This window comes from Halichoerus grypus, chromosome 14 (assembly GCF_964656455.1).
Source record: "Halichoerus grypus chromosome 14, mHalGry1.hap1.1, whole genome shotgun sequence".
Lineage (NCBI taxonomy): Eukaryota > Metazoa > Chordata > Mammalia > Carnivora > Phocidae > Halichoerus > Halichoerus grypus.
This window is the reverse complement of record NC_135725.1, coordinates 70,858,526-70,880,449: the sequence shown is the minus strand read 5'-3', so window position 1 is coordinate 70,880,449 and position 21,924 is coordinate 70,858,526. Positions and strand designations below refer to the sequence as shown.

Below are 21,924 nucleotides of genomic sequence, written 5' to 3'. Positions count from 1 at the left end.
AACAGCTTGCAAAATGAAATTGTATTTATAGCTTCAGCTTAATACCTTTATCAAATAGTACATGAAGGCCTATAATCCCATTTAAAGGATACAGTATTAATTAGTTAGTAGCATAATTTCGGTTATGAGCCTTACTAGGAGCTAAATCATATTATATGTTAAGAATAGTTAGAGTTTAGTAGTAGAGCTTCATGAATCATGAGGGAAGCATGGGATTTGCAGAATGGAGCTTCTGAGCTGTCAGTACTACCCGGGCTAGGTTGAGAAGCTCAAGGAATGTCAGGTTGGGAAAGAATCAGGCATTACCACATTCTACATTATAGGCTCTAATCCTCACCCTGCCCCAAGAAAACAAATATTTTGGTATTCTAAGTGTTCCCTCTGGCATTTATTTTGCAGGATTCTCAGGGGATAGCTCAGCTGTCAGACCTGAACCTGGCTGATGGTTGAGTTGGAATTTTCTTAGGGCTCAGTCCCAGGCGCAAGGGACTGTTCATTCATCATTCAACAATTACTGAGGATTCTGATGTGCCAATTCCTGTGCTAGACACTACACAGAGAGGACTGAAGGAGGAAGAGCTTTTGATTTCTGCCCGGAAGAGGCTCACAGCCTGCTGGGGAGGCAGACACATAAACACCATGATAAGACCTTTTGGTGACTGCAGTGGTAAGGAAATACTCAGGTGTGGTGCACGCCTGGAGGACGGACCCTCACCCGCCCTGGGGCAACCAGGAGAGCAGGCGGTGGTCCTGAAGCTGAATCTTAAGGAAGGGGTAGGAGTAAAACAGGCAAAAGGCATGGAGAAGCATCTCCAAGAAAGAGGAGAGCAACCCCAGAAGAAAAACCAGCAGGATGTGTCTGGGACCACTGCCGTTTGACAAGGTTTATATGAGTTTCCCATTGCAGCTATAACAAATTACCACAAATTTCGTGGCTTAAAACGACAGAACTGTGTTCTCTTTCAATTCTGCTGGCCAGAAGTCCGAACTGAATCTTAGGGCGCTAAAATCAAGATCTTGGCAGGGCTGGGCGCCTGGGTGGCTCAGTCGTTAAGTGGCTGCCTTCGGCTCAGGTCATGATCTCAGAGTCCTGGGATCGAGTCCCACATCGGGCTCCCTGCTCAGCGGGAAGCCTGCTTCTCCCTCTCCCACTCCCCCTGCTTGTGTTCCTGCTCTCGCTGTCTCTGTCAAATAAATAAATAAAATTAAAAAAAAAAAAAGATGTTGGCAGGGCTGATTTCTCCTGGGAACTCCAGCTTCTGGTACCTATGGGCATTCCTTGGCCTCTGGCCTCACCACTCCAATTTCTCTGCATCCTTGGTCAGATTGCTGCTCCTCTTCTGTAGCCTAATGTCTCCCTCCCTCTGATGAAGATATTTAAGATTACATTTAGGCCCCACCCATATAAACCCAGGATAATCTCCTATCTCAAAATCTTTAAGTGCCAAGTGCCTTTAACTACCTAAGGTAACACACCAGATAGGTTGTAGGGATTAGGACATGGCCATTCTCCTTTCCACCACAGTGCTGGAGGATAAAGGACAAAGAAGGTATGGGGAGAAGTGAGGGTGAGTGTGGCCCCATCACACAGGCTCTTGGAAGTCAGAGTAAAGAGCTTGGACTCTTCCATGGGGTAAAGAGGTTTTGAAGGGATCACATTGTATTTGGAAAGGTCACAGTGCCTGCAGTGTAGAGAACTGAGTGGAGCAGGAGGGCAGAGATGGCAGCAGAGACCACCCAGAGGCTTCGGTGACATCACTGTGTGGTGCCAAGAGCATACAAACAGGTGGACACTTAGGATTCAAGCCCAGCAAGACTTGATTCTCAGACACAAATTGTTTGTTTATAAATAAAGAAGGATTAGTCTGGCCAACTTGAAATGCATCCAGCATCTTCTGGTTTTCAGTCTTACTCTGATTTACCCAGAAGGGTGGGTGTTTATACATTGGGTGGTCTCAGCCTTAGTTTGAGTATATTCTTGGGAGTAGAGCCAAGGAAGGGGTCGGCTAAGAATTCCAAATTCTGATCTGTAATTCTCAAACTCAGCCATTCCAGATAAAAGGTAAATCTCTATCAACTAAGGACACGTAAGACCACCTACTTTCTGGACAGGCACTCTGGCTTTCAGCACAGAATTGTTCATCACAAAATTCACCCATTTTCCTGACCAACCTTCCTCCCACCCTAGAAGAGGAAGGGGGAGCTCTCTTGGTTACAGACTTTTTTTTTTTTAAGATTTTATTTATTTATTTGAGAGAGAGCGAGCGAGCATGAGCAGACTTCTGCAGACCAGGGAGCCCAGCGCGAGACTTGATCCCAGGACCCCGGGATCACAACCTGAGCGGGAGGCAGACTGAGTCTTTTGAACCGACTGAGCCACCCAGGTGCCCCAGACTTTTTTTTTTTTTTAAAGATTTTATTTATTTATTTGAGAGAGAGAGCACAAGCAGGGCGTGGGGGAGGAGCAGAGGGAGAGGGAGAAACAGACTCCCCGCTGAGGAGGGAGCCTGATGCGGGGCTCAATTCCAGGACCTTGAGATCATGACCTGAGCTGAATGCAGATGCTTAACCGACTTGAGCCACCCAGGTGCCCCATTGGTTGTAGACTTTGAAAAACGTGTGTGTGTGTGTGTTTTCCCAAAAGGACTACCCAAGCTGCTTCTTATTCACCTGGCTCTCTCCTGGGTACATAGGTCTCAGTTGAGTTGATTGAATCAATTTGATAATCTTTTCACTAATCTTTTCATTAACTAGTAAAATTTTCTTTGTTGACATGGCATGGAAGGTTAGCTGAAGCTGGATGTCACAGACCAGAAGGACAGGAACCTGGAGGCAGGAAAGGCTACAGTCTACTCAATGAACTGGCAGGACCCACACTGTAAGTGATGTCCTGTGTCCCAACATGGGAAGAGGAGAGGGAAGGGGAGTAGTTAGGGAGTCAGGCAAGGCCTGATGGTAGCAAACTTGTTTGCAATATTTGTCCTTCAGCCATTGAGATTTTTTTTTTTAAATCTCTTACTAATTTCTCATATACACACTAATTAACTTCCTAAACCCTTCTTCGAGACCAGTTATCTACCTTTTTAGTCTGCCAGTTTTATCTAGTATCAGACACTCCATGATTAGTTACAGTAGGAAAGGCAAATAAATTTCATCTTGTGTGCCTACTTTGTTGATAGTGGTTCCCTAGAATATTCTGCTGAGGATTTTGAGGCTATATACCTAGGCATAGGGAGAAAGAGATCAGTGGTTGATTAGCAGTGTCTGCCTTGGACTTAACAAAGAAAAGTTGTAACTTGTATTTGGAATTGCATGTCTGTTTGATTACTTTTTCACATGATCTCTCCTCCTTCACTGTACATATGTATCACTTTATACTTGACATACACACTCCATGGTTTTTGTTTTATTTATTTTAATTCCAGTGTAGTTAACATAATGTTAAATTAGTTTCAGGTGTACGATATAGTGATTCGACAATTCTGTACATTACTCAGTACTCATCAAGATGAGTTTCCTCTTAATCTCCTTTACCTCTTTCCCCTATCCTCCACACTGGGTAACCATCTGTTCTCTATAGTTAAAAGAGTCTGTTTTTTGGTTTGTCTCTTTTCTTTCCTTTGTTTGTTCACATACACTCTATTGTAAGCACTGGATTTTGTACAAAGCAGGTGCTTAGCACAACTCAGTAACTGTAGAGACACTTGGAGAACTCCAAGATACAATGCCTGGGAGAATCCTCCCTTTATTTGCTTTATCTCTGGGGCTTTTATCTTTGTTTTTGTTTGTTTGTTTTGTTTTGTTTTGTTTTTTCCTGGGGCTTTTATCTTGATACCTTGAGGAAGTGGGGGGGGGTCTGTGGACGTTAACTGTTGTTTAAGAACTGCCTCTTTGGCTTCAAGACAGCCATTAGTCACCCTGAGAGCCCCTATCAGGTTCTCACCATATCCCAGGCACTATACTGCTGCTTTAGATAGACTCTTACTTCGAAAATCCTCAGAGCAACCAATGATGTAGGTATTATCATTTTATCTGCCAGAAAGCTTTCTGTTGCAAGAAATGTAAAACCCAACTAAAACTGGCTTAAATGATTAGGGAATTCATGGGTTCGGGCAACAGGAAGGCCAAAGGCAGTGTGGTGCCAGGGTCGGTTTGATCCACTCCTGAGTCCATTTTACCTCCACTGTATCCTGGCTGTCCATGGAGGCCATTCTTGCTCGAGGTGGTTGGAGTGAGTTGTTATGTGAGGTGAGCAAAGAAAGCTCAAGTAACCTTGCATTTTGGAGGAGAAGCCTAAAGGCACCTGTCCTGTGAACTAGAGGATTGAATGGACTGTGTGTACTCTTCTCAAATGTAGTCTGTGGGTTCTACATCTCAGTATTTTAATTTGTCTCTACTCTCAATCTCAAGAATGCCTGGCAGAAGCATTCTCAGTGTTTCAGTAACATTTCGAGCAGGAAGCACAAACAGGCTTTTTGAAAGGCTACCACTCATTCATTCACTTGCTTAGCAAACACTTACTGAGCTTCTACTCTGTACTATGAATGTCATATACTGTGTCTGGTGCTGGGGAAACAGAGCTGAAGCAAACCCATGTAAACCACCGACCTTGACCACAGTGTGGTAAGTACAATCATAGCATGGTGAGCAAAATTCTGTAGAAACCCAACCTTAAATTAGGCCATATAAATGTTAGTCTAGTTCGTTTCTAGTGCATCCGCCATCATTTCTGTTAGAATTCCATTCTTGACTGGAAGTTCTATCGGAGACTTGTCAGTTCGATTGCTTTGGCCATTAGAACAGTTTTGAAATGTTCAGCAATTTTGCCTTTTGCTGAGGCCTGGAACCAGAACACCATGACAGGGAATTTTTGGTTTGCCGAGCTGGGGCCCTAACACAGTTTAGGCTACCTTACTGCTGTGCCAGCCCCCCCCCTACTTCCCCCCCACCCCCAATGTCCAATGCATACCTAAGTCACTTTCTGTTTGTAAAGCCTTTTGTTACATAAAATGGAGCTGTTGGGGTTTTTTGGTTTTTTCTTTTGTTTTTCTTTTTTTTTGTACCACAGGAAGAGAGCTGTCTTTGGTTGAGGAAGACCTGGGATACTTGGTCTTGATAGCTTTTGAGCCCCTGTGCTAGAGGACAGAAGGCCAGACATGGAAGGAACTCTCATGAGAAGAGTCACAATACATTGGGCACAAGTGGCTTGGTGTAGGGCTTGGGTCACAAAGGGGCACAGGGTAGGCAAGTCAGGGAGGAGGACTTCTTCCCCTTCTCTGAGTGGAACCCAGCTCTTTGGCACTCTGAGGATTAGAAGTTTGGGAGTATCCAGGATCTGGGAATAGTGACATAGACACTGCCAATCCTATGACAGGTACAGGTAAGCTGTGTGGGCAGCAGGGTGGACATAGGGTGTTTGGTGGTTGACTCATGTCTCTGGATATATATGAGGCACCCTCTTTGGGATTCCCTACTCATTACTGAGGACTTTTTGGGAGGGAGGCTGAGGCCTTGTGATATAAATAGGAGCTTGGGGCCAGTGTAAAATGGGAACTGAAAACAAATGTGACCATGATTGTAATATAATCTCAGCAGCCCCGGACAAAGTAAAGAAGCACAGCAAAATGTAAGACAAGTGAAGCAATATATTTACAGAGTCAAAGTCCAAAGACCACTTGAGAAACAAGAGCTGTGACCTGAAACCTAAAAAAATGAGATGGAAAAGAATTATTTTTTATTTTACTTTATTTCCTGACTCACCTTGTCTCCAAGTCTTAGTAAGCAACAGTTTCTTCATCTGAAAACTGTGGATAATGATACTTGTCCTGTCTAATTTAAATAGAGAAACAAAAATTGTGTTTAAATTAATATGAAAACAGAAAAGGTATGACCTGTAGGGTTTAAAAGCAATCACATATTGAGTACTCAGTAAAGCCTGCCTGCTTGCTTTTCTCTCTCTCTTTCTTTTTAAATATTTATTTGTTTGAGAGAGAGCGAGCACTGCTTGAGCAGGGGGAGGGGCAGATGGAGAGGGAGAGAATCTCAAGTGGACTTCATATTGGGCTCTTTCTTTTCCTTTCCTTTCTCTTCTTTCTTTCATCTTCTTTTTTTCTTTTTTAAAAGATTTTATTTATTTATTTGACAGAGAGAGACATAGCGAGAGAGGAAACACAAGCAGGGGGAGCGGGAGAAGGAGAAGCAGGCTTCCCACTGAGCATTGAGCCTGATGCGGGCTTGATCCCAGGACCTGGGATCATGACCTGAGCTGAAGGCAGACGCTTAACGACTGAGCCACCCAGGCGCCCCTCTTTCATCTTCTTTTAATAAAAATGTTGGTTAAGGTATGAGTAGTAGGGTTGGATCCCAGGACCTTTCCAACATAACAGAAGCAACTTGCACTGCTCTAGCCATTTCTCTTTTTCTCTCCTGAGACAAGAGCTTCTATTATTATCATTTCCATGTGACAAAGGGGAAATCAGGGTTGGGGGCTTAAATAAGCTGACCCCAGGTCTCAAAAAGAAACAGTAGCAGTTTGAGACTCTGATCTAGAGCTCTTTTAGGAGTTTAGATAGCTCTCACATGACACCAACCCCAATGTCAACAGTAGCTGTACTTTATAGTCCACCGAGGAGCTTTAAAAAATATGCCAAAGATCACTAGTCAGACCAATTAGTATAACAGGTAAGACAACAGACTTAGGAGCCAGATTCCGAGCTTGAATTATGCCTTTGCTACTCAGTAACTGCGTGACCTTGGCAAGGTACTTAACTTCTCTGTGCCTTAGTTTTCTTTTTTGTAAAGTGGGGATAATAACACCATGTTCTCTGTAGGGTTATTCTAAGGATTAAATGAATGAGGCACTTGGAACAGGGTCTGCGGTATGGTAATCGCTATTTAAAGTCCACCAGAGCAAATACTTTGCTTATTAAATAAATGAAGAGAATTGAATGTGGGGGTCCGTCTTTCGTAAGTACTACCCCCCACCCCCGGGATTCTAATGTACCGCCTAGAATTTCAATCTGCGAATGTAGTGCCTCTTTTGGAATTCCGCCTCCTGAAAAGTTGACTTTAACCAATGGGTGAAGGGACCTTCCCCCCCTCCACCCCGACCCCCCGGGAAGATGTTGAGCCCAGAAACCTGTTACCTGGATCTGCAGGGACCAATGGGCGAAGGAACCCGGGGGCGAAGGAACTCTTTCCATACTTTCTGGGAGTTGTAGTTCCCCAAGGGTCTCGTAGGCGCCCGGTGCCCAGCTAGAAACTACAACGTCCATAATGCTGCGCGCCGCGCGCCTTGCCTCTCTCCCGAGTCCCCCGCTCGGCTTCCCAGTACCGCCTCTTGGCGGCGGCAGCAGAGGCACTATGGCCGACGGCGGCGGCCCTCCCGAGGCGCCCAGTCCACGGGGCTCCCCGGGCCGGGTGCCGCGGGTCCCGCGCCCGGTCGGCCCGGGAAGCGGCGGCGGCTGCTGCGGGGAGACCTCGAGGACGCCGGCGCTGGCGCTGCGCTTCGACAAGCCCATCAAGCAGGCCTTTTACAACACGGGAGCCGTGCTGTTCGTGTGCCTGTGTTGCGGCGCTGCCGTGCTCGTCTACTTCATCCTGGAGGCCTTCCTGCGGCCGCTGCTGTGGGCCGTGCTGTGCGGCACCTTCTTGCACCCCTTCAAGAGCTCGCTGACGCGCCTGGGCCGCCACTGGCTGCAGCGCCTGCACCGCGCGCACACGCCCATCGTGCTGGCCGCGCTGCTGCTGCCGCTCTGCTTCGCCGACTACGGCGTGGAGGCCCTGGGCGAGCAGGCGCTGCGCCGCCGCCGCCTGCTGCTGCTGCTCGGCGCCGGCGGCCCGCTCCTCTACGGCCTCTACAGCCTCGGCAGCTACCTGGGCGTGCAGGTGCTGCTGGCACACGCCGGCGCGCTCATCTGCCGCGGGCTGGACTACTTCAGCAGCCTGTGGGTGAGTGAGCGGCGGCCCGGCCTCCGTCCGCGGGCCAAGGGGGCACGCGCGCGCCGCACCCCTCACCACACACCTCTGGTTCCCGGGGGTGCCCTCCCGCAGCTCCCCCTCACCAGTGCGGGGACCATCAAAAGTCTCGCCCTCCTTCCCGGGCAGCTAAGGAACTTGGCCCACTTCCTTCCAAAGAGAGAGCGGGTGTGGCTCGAAAACAGCCTCCTTGTCCCCCGGCCCCATCTGAATACATCCTCTTTGGGGGACGTGTCCCCAGGTTGGGAATCGCAGGTCCGCTCTGCAGGTTGAGTTGAGCATCGGCAGATGGACTTGAATTTACCCTTGGTCAGAGGAGGGGGAGGGTGGTGGTGGCTCCGGCCATCTGGAGGGCCGCAGGAAGGGACCTTACAGATCCTAGTCCAGCTTGTCATTCTGCAGATGGGAGAGGTGACTTTTTTTTTTTTTTTTTTTTTTTTACCAGGCCACGGCTAGTTAGGGACAAAGAAGGGACTGGTTGACTCAAGTTTCTCAAGTTCTAATCAAAGCGTTCTTCAAAGGCCGGGGCCGCTTCTGAGTTCAGATGATTTCAGTACACTTAGTGAGAGGGACCTGGGCCTGCTCCACCACACTACTTCTTGGGAACCACCTGTGGAGGTACCCCGCCTCCCGCCTGGATTACTTAAGCAGACTGAGTGAAGGAGAGGTAGATTTGTGATTCTTGGATCACCTGAGTTTATTCTTAGAAAATTAGGGAGCTTTCGAATTGGAAGGGATTTCAAAGATAATCTAGTGGCACATTTCCTAACTCAAGACTAGATTGCAGACCAATTAATACCCAACTATTTGAGTGAGGACTATTAAAAACAGGTGGATATTTAATGCATAAGAAGACTAATTTGTCAATAAACAGTACCATTTAAAATTTTACTCACTTTTGTCAGTGTTCAGTGCACCTTGACGTCAAGTTGCAAAATAATTCCCCTTATGTGTCAAACAGGCCTTTGACTTGCCAAGGTTATTTGTAGAAGTGATGATCGGGGATGCCTGGGTGGCTCAGTCGGTTGAGCAGCTGCCTTCAGCCCGGGTCATGATTCCAGGGTCCTGGGATCGAGTCCCACGTCGGGCTTCTTGCTCAGCTGGGAGCCTGCTTCTCCCTTTCTCTCCCTCTGCTTGTGCTCTGTCAAATAAATAAAATCTTAAAAAAGAAAAAAGAAGTGATGATCGATCCCAGAACTCCTGTATTCTCTTGCTCTATCACTGCTACCTCTCAGTTTCCATTGAAAGGTGATTGAACATGTTGATGGATACTAGGCTTTGTGTAGGGGTTTAAAAGGAATAAGATGCAGGCTTTGTCTTCAAGGTGCATATAATTGTATGTAAACATATTCTCATGGAGAAGACACACAACACACGTCATGGGCCAGCAAGGTATTGAGGAGTGCCTCATCCATAATTTTGGGATGCTGCCTGTGTGATCAGACAGACAAGCTTTGGCCTCCAAGTGGCCTGAGCTATTTCAGTTGTGGTAGGAAGGAGGGATGTGGAATGACCTTTGAACTCCGAGGGCCTGCTGGATTGTCAGGTGGGAGAGATCCTGGAGTTAATGTACTTTTTACTGCCAGATGCCTGCCACTTTTCAGGAGAGGCTTCTTAGGCACAGAGAATGTGATTGTTCCAAAGTCAAACAATGTGAAGAGAGCCACGCTTCGCTTTTATGGAGTATGTCACGGCTCCTTTAAAACCCTGTTATTTATACCTTCAGTGCTATTTCTCCTTTATCTTGTTGCACAGTTCACTTGATTGAATGGCTCATATAAGGCAGGATACTGTATGTTGTTAAGAAATATAAATACTATGACTTGATTCTGAGAAATTCAGTCTTGTCAGAGGCAGACACATGTATGGTTTCTGCTGACATTTTGACTGTTGATACTGCAATTTAGTATAAATTATTGTAGGCAAGGCCAAATAGGGTATCCACCAAACTAGGAAATTGGAAAATAAAAGATCGAACATGTGAATAGTGTAATTTCATACTGTAGTGAGAAGTTGAATACATGGGTAAATTGGCAGGGTTAGTGGAAAGTGGGGAATTTCTGCTAGTTACCCTCAGTGAAAAGAGATGAGGAATTTGAGTACCAGTGAAGAAGTGCCTGGAGCTGAATGTATGTAGTTTTGTATGTGTTTTTACAGAGGAGAAACCCTCATTTTTGTATTTTACTTAAATACCCTAATCTGAGTTGTGGATGAGTGGAAGAGAAGTAAGTGCCAATACTGATTTTGCAGCGGGGAGCGGGGGTTAGGGTGGTCAAGTTAATTAATGATTTTTAAAAGGCTTGAAACAGCTGTTTGGCTATAGTGAAGGGCTCCGGAGAAGAAGAGCCGGGGGGAAACAAAGCCATTATAACAGAAACCGTATGAGTTAATTAGGAGTGAGTAGGAGTGGTAGAGGGGGTTAAATTGAACGAGTAGGTCCCCTAGGTTGATCTGAGTTTGAGAGAAATGAGGCTTGCAGTTGTGGTTTCTTGAAGCAGCACTTAGGGGTGGGTGTTTGGATGCGGGGAGAGGTGTACTTGGGAAACAGACAGGGAGTCCTCAGCTCTCAGCCAAAAGGGCTGATTAAGGCTTGACATGAAGTGAAGGAATGTCGGGTGACTGGGCAAGGGGCCCACTCTGTAACTTTCCTGTCTCATAGTTCACTGTCGCTGTGGTTCTGTGAGCCCAAGCAGAGCTGCCAGGTATTGAAAAAGAGTCCATGTTTTCTAGACAACTTGTAAATTTGAGCTTGCTGCTGAAGAGGGATGTACATGGGAAAGGCAGGGAGAAAAGTCACATAGCTGACAATTCATATGTTTAAGATCCAACTTTTAAGCATCTATCACGTGCCAGGCGCTGGATTAGGTGCTTTCATGGGTGTTGTCTTATTCTCACGATTATCCTGTGAAGGAGGGAGGAGTTTTGTTGGTGCAAAGATTGATTTAGAGATTGATCTGTTTATTCTGTCAGTAAAAGGTATTCAGCAGACCTATCAGCAGGTGAAGTCCTTTTGTCAAAATTCTGAGTAACCTTTGATAAGGATTTATAAAAGTTTTCCCCCCACTATATTGTGTTTAAATGTTTTAATTTAACTTTTTAAAATAAAAATTGATTTTAATTATTTGGGAAAAAACATGAAAGAGTATCAGGACTGGGCTAACCATAAATGTTTCCCCAAAGACCCTTGGATTCTAGTCATCTAGAAACCTTGGTCATCTCTTTTCTTCTTTTTTTTTTAAGATTTTATTTATTTGACAGAGACACAGCGAGAGAGGGAACACAAGCAGGGGGAGTGGGAGAGGGAGAAGCAGGCTTCCCACTAAGCAGGGAGCCTGATGTGGGGCTCAGCCCCAGGACCCTGGGACCATGACCTGAGCCGAACGCAGACGCTTAACAACTGAGCCACCCAGGCACCCCATCTGCTTTCTTCTTTTATCTTTGTATCTGTTCAGCTATTTCCAAGTGGCTTGGAAATAGTTTTCCTTTGTAGTGGCTTCAGTACCTGTATTTTCCTTTTTTGCGCGTTTTATCCTTCTAGTTCAGTTCCTCTTCACCTCACTTTTGTGTTTCTTCAGTCTCCTAACACTCTGTCCTGCTTACAAGTAAAGACCAGTAATTTATGGTATGAGTAATTCTTTTAAACAGTTACAAATATATTAGAATTTTGTATGGACTTAGTGAGTTCTAAACACTTAAAAAAAAAAATCCCCTGTTGCACCATGCTCACATGTGACACAGTCCTTGGGGCCCTTGGTGTCTTCCATGATGTGGAGTTGTCAAGATAAAACTGAAAAGCTAATACCCACCCCTCCCCCACCCCTTTTCTTTGCTGGGAGTGTTTTGATCTTCCTCTCCGTCTTAGTTCAGACATGTTAGAAAATTTGGAGACCATTTACAGTTTTTGCAGTAGTGATAGATTTGACTTCTCCATGGCCCCTGACCCCACTGTTTCCATTTTACTTTATAAAGAAGTATGAAGTAGGAAGAATAGTGGTTGAAAGGTGAGAAGACTGTAAATTCTATTTATTTATTTATTATTTTTTTGTAAGTAATCTCTACCCCCAACATGGGGCTTGAACTGAGATCAAGAGTCACTTGCTCTTCTGACTAAGCCGGCCATGCGCCCCGAGACTGTAAATTCTAAACTGAGCTCTGTCAATAACTTGTTTTGTGACCTTGGATTGACCAGGGCTCTTCTCTGAGCTACTCAACTCCAGTTATGTGAAGTACGGGGTTGGCTTGGATGATTTCTAAGGTTCCTCGCACAGTTCCGAAGTATTTGTCAGTGCTGCTCTAGAGGCTCTTAGGAAGTGCACATTAGTCAGCCAGCCAGGCCCACTCCATCCCACTTCTGAACCCTTCTCTAGGTGTGTTTCTGCTCGCCTGGCATCAGTAAGGAGAAACGTTTCCAGTGCTTAGGTTCTTTCTCAAAGACTTTGATCAAAAAAGATTCTTGACTCTAAGTTGCCACACCGCAAAAGAGAATAGTTTTCAAATTAGAATAAAGCTGTTTTAAAGGAGGATGAAGTACCTGAAGTGAACACTGTACATTTGTGCAATTGGGATTGTACGTTTTCTGTGGTTTTATTCTCTCTGTAAGACTTAGGAAGCTGTTTTGCAAAAACCTGCAACAGAAGCAAGCCAAGTTATTTTTCTGGCTAATGTCCACATGATGATAAATACAACAGTCTAAAAAGCAAAGTCTACTAATGCATTTAATATTTTATTTAATCAGAAAAGCATATGTGGTTAATTAGCCAGATGAAAGGAAATTGGATTGTTTATTAGTTTGCATGTAGTGCTAAATAAATGTTGCCAGTTTTTATGGGGCGTCTTATATGGTATCTGGCGCACAATGGTGCTTTAAAGTAAGTATTGAATGTGTATTTTGAGAAGGATACATTGTTTTAAAGAACATAAATTTGAGAAAGTATGACCTCATATAAACTGGTTCGTTGATTTATGGCTAGAAGAAAATTCATACTTGAACAGGTTTGCTCAGAGGCTAAACATAGAGACAAATAAAAAAACTCTTAAGGACACACTAGTAGGAATCCATCCTAGAAATTATGTATGAAATCTGAAAGTACAAATCTTTACTTTTGGTCAAGTTATTTTAAAGAATATTTAGCAATTTCAAAAACTGATTCAAGTAAAACATGTTTGTTATGTAAGAATCAGTTTAAGCATCATAGAAGTCTATATGGTAAAGTGAATAATTTCTTTTTTCTGCCACCATTCCCACTGGGTAGATGTTACTATTGTTAACTGATGAATAGCCTTCTAAATTTATTTGTATGCTTATGTGAACATATAAAATATAGGGTTTTTGTTTTACAAAACAGAAATTGGTAACATAAATATAAAATTTTGCACCTTGCTCTTTATCATTGTATTGCAGACATCTTTCCTTGTTAGCACTTACAGATAAAATTCTTTCTTTTTAGTACTGTAGTATAAAAAACTTTTTTCCAGATGTTTTAGAAAGTGTTCCTATCAGATTGTTGTAGCTCACAATTTGTATTAGGATAATCTGATAAATATTTTTTTAAACATTGGTAATTTGTATAATATGGCTTAATAAAAAAAATCTCAAGTGCTTACAAATGGTCATACTTTTTGAGCTAATAATATTCTGTGACTCTTTTCTGAGGAGACACTTGAGAATATTGAAAAAAAAATCCATAGCCAAAAGAGTTTTTTTTAAGTTAAAAAACATTTGCTATTTATAAATATAATAATCTTAGAAAATTCAGCACTTGAAGAAAAACAGAAAGAAGCAAATTACCCCCTGAAATCCAACCATCCAGAGATAATATTTTTAAATATTTTGGCAAGTGTATTTTCACCATTATAAATTTATACGTGTATGCATTTATACTGTCATTGAATGTGGATATTCATCACGTCTCTGAAAGCCTGAATAATTATTCCAGTTTTTCGAGGTACCGTTATTTAAAGAGTCCCTTATAAAATGACACATAGGTTGTTATTAATTTTTTAATATTTTATGCTGCCATGGTGAACATTTTCATATCTCTCTGCGCAGTCTGTAGTGCTTCTGTAAACCAAGTTTAGAAGTGGAATTGGGGAGTGTATTTAATAAGTGGTCATTTTATTTTTTATTTTTATTTATGTTTTTGAAAGATTGTGAGCAGCAGTGGGGGAGGGGCAGAGGGAGAGAATCTTTTTTTTTAAAGATTTTATTTATTTATTTGACAGAGAGAGACACAGCGAGAGAGGGAACACAAGCAGGGGGAGTGGGAGAGGGAGAAGCAGGCTTCCCGCGGAGCAGGGAACCCGATGCGGGGCTTGATCCCAGGACCCTGGGACCATGACCTGAGCCGAAGGCAGACGTGTAACGACTGAGCCACCCAGGCGCCCAGAGGGAGAGAATCTTAAGCAGGCTCCATGTGCCCAGTGCCCAGCCTGATGACCCTGAGATCCTGAGATCACGACCTGAGCCGAAATCAAGATCAGGCGCATAACCGACTGAGCCACCCAGGCGCCCTTAATAAGTGGTTATTTTAAACTGAAATGAGGTTATCCATGAGTTTTAGGTTTACTAGGTGAAAATATGTGCTTCTCTTTAGACCATGCTTTTCCCTTAAAAAATCTGAAATATGAAGTCTTTTCTCTCCCTGTAGGTGATACTGATTCCTTATGAGTCCAGGTAAGAACGAGAAACTTAATGGAGATCAGTTTAAAAACATAGGCTTAAAGTCTGAAAGGATATGTCTTTTGTGATCCTCTAGGTCAGCTTCTCACTGAGAGCAGACTTTCCTGCTTTGTCATCCCTGACAGCTTTTGCTCAAATAAAACATTCCATTTTTAGACAGCTGTAGTTTGTTAGAAAAATTTATTCTCATATTGAGCTGAAATGTGCTGCTTCCTAATTCCCACGTATTTTTCCTACTCTCAGGACCACAGGCAATTAAGGCGAATGCCTCTCCCAGAAGACATTTCCCCAGCTATTTGAAGATAGTTATCAAACCTTGATATTTCCTCCTTTTTTCTAAGCTAAGCAGTTTTTTCTCCCCCATCTATATTTGTATCTCCTATGTTGTGATTTCTATTTCCTTTCCCAGTCTGAATTTTATTGCTGTGGTTCGATAGTGCAAACGTCACTGAAACAATCATTTCCCCTGATATGAACATTATTAATAGGCACTCACACCACTTATACTCCTGACTCACACTGAACTGGAGATTAGCTTAGCTGTCCTCTTCCCATTCAGTACTTGTGCAGTTGAGTTTTGAACCTAAGAGCAGATTTTTGTATCTTTCTATTAAATTTAGTCTTATTAGCCGTTTTCTAGCTTCAGCATATTATTTTGAATCATTATAGCCATCTCAGTTTTTATTGACTATTCCCAGTTTTGTGTAATCTCTGAGTTCAATTAATAAGCCTTCTAGTCTCTTACCTGAATTACTGACTAAATGTTTCATGGGGTGGGGCTGATCACCCCTGTATGGCATACCCACTGAAGACCACCATTTGCTGAGGATCATTTTCTATTTCAACAATTTGTAGTTGCCAAAACAGACTTTTTATTTTTGCTTGTGAATACTGGAGCAGCTTTTCATCTTTATTTTTTTAGCACCACCCTTCTTTCCTCTCACAGTTAAGAAAGCAGACTGTGGATCCAGATTCCTGGGTTCTAATCCTGGCTGTGTCACTTTTTAGCTATGTGACCTTGAGCAGGTCACTCCCCCGAAGTCCCAGTTTCTTTCATCTGTAAAATGGGGATGGTAATAATACTTATTTCCTGGGGTTATGAGGATTTAATGAGTTCATATATATAAAGCATTAGAACAGAGTCTGGTCTGTAGTAAGTGTTATGTAAGTGTACCATTATTATACTCAAGGTTTTGTTTTGAGTTCTACAGCCCTACCTCAGATTCTCTGAATTCGCAGGTTAAATTTGTGTGGTTCTGCAGGCTTGAACTGTTTTGAAGCAGCTGTGGTCTCACTTCCCATGTGCTCATATATCTGGGGCTTAAGACCTCTTGATATTTATGGAGTTGCTTGAAGAAGAGTATTTTTTTTTTTAAGATTTTATTTATTTATTTGACAGAGAGACAGCGAGGGAACACAGTAGGGGGAGTGGGAGAGAAGAGGAAAACCTATACACATGCCATTTAGCACCACCACCTTCATCTTATCTGTGTTGTATCCACAGCTCTCATGCTATATAGATGTGTGCAGATTTTGTATAATTATATGTTTATTTTCATGTGTATATATTTACAACTGTGTCTATATTTCATTTAAGATCTGGACGTTGGTAGTTGGCTATGTGTTGACTGTTTCATTCAAGTGGAATGCAAGCACTGAACGCTACTTGAGAGCAGTTTCAATTCCTGTCTGGATTATATTGCTTTTTCATTTAGGTGGGTCCCTTTTTCTAAGAAAGTCTAGATTAAGATCAGCAGAGGCTGATCACGTGAATTCAAGAATTTTTTTTGTAGTGTTGTATGCTGCATTTAACATTCTGTAAAATCTTTAGAAATTGTGCTTTAATCCTTCTTTAATCTTTAATACAAATGTTATGCTTTAACATGTCTTTTAATGATATTGAATGTTCATTTTCAAAAGGTCCTTTAAAAATAAATATATCTTAAAAAGTAGAGCACCCTTAGACTGTCATGGCCACTTCTGAGTGTCAGACTTAAGGAGGATATAGATAAGCAGTCAACTGTGTGAGCAATAGTTACGGAACCAGAGGTATTTACTCAGGATGAGAGAAGGGGACTGGGCTCCATGGGTGGAGGGAAGGAGGAGATAAAATATGGAAGCCTGTTGCAAATATTTTAAGGACTATGATGTGAAAGAGTGGTTTAAACAGATCTCTGTAACCATGAGGGAGAGATGTCAGAGCAACGAGTAGCTTCAGGGAGACAAATCTGTTCAATGTCAGGACAATCTTTGTCAGCAGCTTCAAGTAATGAGTTCTCTTTACTGTTAGCTGGGTGGCTGCTGGGAGATTGCAGAGTGATTTTTTTTTTTCAGGGACTCTTTTATCTCCAAGTCTTAAGCTTATGGAAACATTAGGTTCTAATAAATACAAAATTCAGTAATCTAGAGCAGTAGTTAGCCTATTTAAAGTAGTTTTTAGAGCTCCTTATTGTTAAAAACCAGAGTTTTCCATGCTTAACCTACTGAGCCACCACGACCTGAGCTGAAGGCAGATGCTTAACCTACTGAGCCACCCAGGCGCCCCAATATCTTTTTCTCTTAATGTAGGCACTTATCACTCTAAAGGTCTTTGCTTAGAGTCTGATGTGGAACAAAACATTAACAAAACATTACTTTCTAGCTTTGCTGATTTGGAATCCTAAGGAGTATGTTATATGTTAGCAAGATCCCCTGATGTCTGATGTGACTCATTTTGAATTTGGGGAAAGCAGCGGAGGGAAATAGGCAGTCCAGGGGGCTCTAGATCAACTCAGGGAAACGCAAATGGCTACAGGTAGGGACGAAAAATGTTAGCATTTTTGCCCTATACACTGAGGATACACTGAAGCTTTTTGCAGTGCCCCTTTGGGCCATTTCACCCTTTCTTGAGAGATGGGAGTTCACACCCAGTGGTATTTTCAGGAAATGAAGTCGTGACTTTAGGTTCTGTGCCTGATGCAGGTCACTTTGGGGTTAAGCGAAAGGCTTGAGTTCAGGATTGTCTTAAATGCTGGTGTGCCTTAGAACAGACTTGATTCCTCAGGTGATAGAAGCCCATTCAGGGTAGGCTGGCACATACCCAGTCCTTTAGAACAGGGGCCTCAGAGCAGGGCTGGATTTAACTGAGAGGAGTCCTGAACTGAGATTTCATCTGTCTTATGGCCTTTAAAAGAATTTGTTTTCCCTGTGAAATAATTTTGTTAATGACATCTATGCCAAATTGTTCTGTCAGTCTCCTGAGTCTTTTTTTTTTTTAATCTAACCTTTACCTTCAGATACTGTTGCTAAGAATAAACTGAATCTTTTAAAGACAAGTGCTAGATTTTTATTTAACTAAAAATGTTAACTCTTAATAATTTTCAGCATCCCTGGCTGGCTCATGGAGAATTCCAGTGTTCCTGGTTATTGTTTTCCTGATGTCTGTGGGCACGCTGTATGAGAAACAGAATGGAAAAGAGTCTTCTGGTAAGAAATAGGGCATTCTATTAATATTACTTTAAAGAAGTATTTGAGAAAGTAGCTTTATTTAAAAAACATGCAATGATGAAAGTGCTTTAAATCTGTTTTAAAATCTGTGGTATTTTCTGAACAGAAGATAAACATGTTTAAAATATTTTAGGTTTTAAGACTGTGCCCCACTCTCCCCCTTTTTTCATTTTTTAAGGGTATAATTCATATAAAATTAACCATTAACTTTTTAAAGGTGGATTTAGTCCATTTGCATTGTTGTGCAACCACTACTTCCATCTAGTTTTAGGACATTTTAAAAGGAAAGGCTATACCCGTTAAGCAGCTAGCCATAACGTTATTTATTTGCGTTTTTCCTTCCTTCCTTCCTTTCCTTCCTTTCCTTCCTTCCTTCCTATTTTATTTATTTATTTGAGAGAGAGAGAGAGAGCCTGAGCAGGGGAAGGGCAGAGGGAGAAGCAGACTCCCTGCTGACCGGGGAGCCCAATGTGCGGTCCTGGGATCATGACCTTAGGCAGACGCTTAACCTGCTGAGCCACCCAGGTGCCCCAATATGTTTTTTCTTAATGTAGGCACTTATCACTCTAAACTGTCCTCTTAGAACTGCTTTTCCATCCCATAAATTTCATTTGTTGTGTTTTCATTTTCTTTGGGTCGAGATACTCTTTGATTTCTTCTTTGACGCATTGGTTAATCAGAATTGTATTGTTTAATTTCCACATCTTTATGAGTTTTCTAATTTTTTTGTTGCTTGTTCTTTTGGTGTCCTATGTAAAAATACCATTGCCAAATTCAAGATTGATCTTGGGTCCTGCAACTTTGCTGAATTTATTCATAAGCTTTAATAGTTTTTTGTGGCTTCTGTAGGATCATGCATATATAAGATCATGTCATCTGTGAAAAGAGATAGTTTTACTTCTTTCTAATTTGGATGCCCCCCCCCCCCTTTTTTTTTGCCTGGCTGCTCTGGCTGGAACTTCCAGTACCAATCTGAATATATCATTTTCTCCTAAAGAATATTTTTGAAATGCCCTGGTTGCAAGTGATTTATATCCAGAAACAGTTTGTTAAAGACACAGGTTTCTAATGAGTTGTAAGGTGAGGCGTGGGGTGGCCAGATACTAACGGATCATCAGAGTGGACGTCTCCTCATCCGTCCCTGTGGAGACCGCTGTGACTGGAAAGGTGGGTCTGAGCAGCACACAACTTTACTGCAACTGACATTCGTTCCTTCTTTCTGAGGGCTATACATGAAGTAAAAGCAAATTACTAATCGCAGCAGATTTTTCAAAAAGAATTAATTTCTTCAGTATTTTGTTGTTGTTAAGTTGGAGAAATGAACAAAAAGAAAATAAAAATCATTCAAAACTCCACTGTCCACCTAAACATTAACTAGTGCCTTAAGACTTGTGTGCCTTCAGGCTTTAAAACACAAGAAAATTGGCTGATAGTGAATGTTCTCTTTTGTAATCGACATTTTAAACTTTATGTCATGAGCACCTTTCTGTGTCCGGTATACTTCTACATTATTCTCAGTCTCTTCATTTTATGCTAATCGCAAGGCTATTTGTGGTGTTTTGTACTGCTACCTCATAGTTTTTGTCTTTGTTTTTTAATTAAATTGCTCTTTGGTTATTATTTTGCTTGGAAACCTTCTCTCTCTGATAGTGGAAAATAGGAAAGATTTTATTTTGCTCTCTTTCTGGGTTTTCTTTGCTCAACCTGTCTTCCTGGTCACAATCTGTTAGACTCTGTGGTTTTGTATCAGCCCAGTAGATGTGAACTTCCTGTTTCGACAGCTATTGTGGAAAGCTTAGTGGTCTAAGCTTTCCACAATAGCTGTCTTGTTCCTCTTGGTAGCTTTATCTCCTCTCCCCCAGCCCCCCACCCCTTTTTTGCTCATAGTGACAATTCAGATAACTGAGCTTATCCCTCACCCTTCACCCCAGGACGGTTTTCTTCTTTTTGTTCATCTGGAAAGTCCTCTCTTTCTTTTCTTTAATTTTTTTTCAAGATATATTTGACATACAGCATTGTATCAGTTTCAGGTATACAACAATGATTTGATGTTCGATCAGTACCTTGCAAAGTGATTATAAGAAGTCTAGTTAACATCTGTCACCTTATGTATGTACAAACAAGTTTTTTTTTTTACTTGTGATGAGAACTTTCTCTTTTGGCAACTCTCAAATACGCAGTACAGTCTTATTAGCTTTAGACACCATGCTGTACGTGACATCTCTATGATTTATTTTGTAATGAAGTTTGTACCTTTTGATCCCCTCACCCATTTTTTCTATCTCCTACCCCCAGCTCTGGCAACCACCAATCTATTCTCTGTATCTGTGAGCTTGGTGTGCGTTTGTGTGTGTGTGTGTGTGTGTTTAAGTTTCCACATATAAGTGAGATCATATGGTATTTGTCTTTCTCTGAGTTATTTCACTTAGCATAATGCCCTGAAGGTCCATCCATACTGTTGCAAATGGCAAAATTTCTTCTTCTTCTTCCCCTCCTCCCTCCCCTCTCCCCTCCCTTCCCCTTCCTCCTTTTGTGTACACATACCACATTTTCTTTATCCATTCATCCATTGATGGACACAGGTTTTTTCCATATCTTGGCGATTGTAAGTAATGCTGTAATGTACATGGGGGCATATAAATCTTTTCCAGTTAGTGTTTTTGTTTTCTTTGGATAAATACACTGAAGTGGAATTGCTGGATCCTATGGTAGTTCTATTTTTAATTTCTTAAGGACAGTGTTCTCTTCTTGACTGCTTTTGTCCAGGGCTAAGTAAGTATGTTGCTGCAAGTATATGAATGATGTAGGTTAAAATGGATTTCAGATGGGTTTTCTCTTGGGTGTAAATTCTAGTCAGCTATGGGGCGCCTGGACAACACAGTCGGTTAAGCCTCCGACTCTTGGTTTTGGCTCAGGTCATGATCTCAGGGTTGTGAGATTGAGTCTTGTGGTGGCTCTGTGCTGAGCGCAGAGTCTGATAAAGTTTCTCTCACCCTCTCCCTTTGCCTCTCCCCGCCTTGCTTGTTCTCTCTCTCTCAAGTAAGTCTTAAAAAAAAATTCTAGTCAGCTGGTGATGGCAGCTGAGGGAGCTGTGCAGTTGGGATTCTAAGACCAATTTTTGAGCTGTGGGAGAAAGAAGGCCATATTTGATTATTATCATTATTATTTTTCATGTTCGATTATTATTATCAGCGATAAACCCAGCATAGTGATGTGCTGGCATGCCAGCCAGATTTCTGGTATTTGTATTCTAGACTATTACAAGGAAGGAAATCACAGGGACACAGAATACATGTTGAGAACAGATTTGGAAATGTTGTTTTTTGTTTTGTTTTGTTTTGTTTACTCTCATTCCAGTCTATTTCAGAATTTTTTTTTTTTTTAAAGATTTATTTATTTTGTAGAGAGAGAGACAGAGAGAGTGCAGGGAGGGGCAGAGGGAGAGGGAGAGAGAATCTCAAGCAGACTCCCCACTGAGCTCGGAGTTCTACCTGGGGCTAGATCCCAAAACCGTGAGATCATCACCTGAGCCAAAACCAAGAGTCAGGCACTCAACCGACTGAGCCACCCGGGCTCCCCCAGAATAGATTATTCTTGATCTAGAGTCCTTTTACAGATTTCTAGTCTAGATAATCTTCATCATAAAATAGGCCTTTTAAACACTTTTTTCCCCTAAATTTCTGAGTCTTCTTGCCCCTAGAACCTTGTTTCTTTTAGGCATCAGAACTCAACCCATCTAGTCCATATCAGGACAGCCTTTCCCTTTTATTATAGTCAGTTCT

General features: G+C 42.4%; 1 protein-coding gene across 3 annotated transcripts in view; it reads left to right on the top strand.

Annotated features, from left to right (window-relative positions):
- Positions 1-7,315: 7,315 nt before the first annotated feature.
- Positions 7,316-21,924, top strand: part of TMEM245 (transmembrane protein 245) — a 99,208-nt gene continuing 84,599 nt past the window's right edge. For 2 of the 3 annotated variants that reach the window (XM_036087426.2, XM_036087425.2), the window contains exons 1-3: positions 7,317-7,950; positions 16,254-16,371; positions 18,020-18,121. In XM_036087426.2, coding sequence (XP_035943319.2) covers positions 7,363-7,950; positions 16,254-16,371; positions 18,020-18,121 — 808 coding nt within the window. In that variant the 5' untranslated portion in view covers positions 7,317-7,362. Of the gene's footprint in view, positions 7,951-16,253; positions 16,372-18,019; positions 18,122-21,924 lie in introns of all 3 variants that reach the window. The other variant, XM_078061565.1, reaches the window with a different exon arrangement.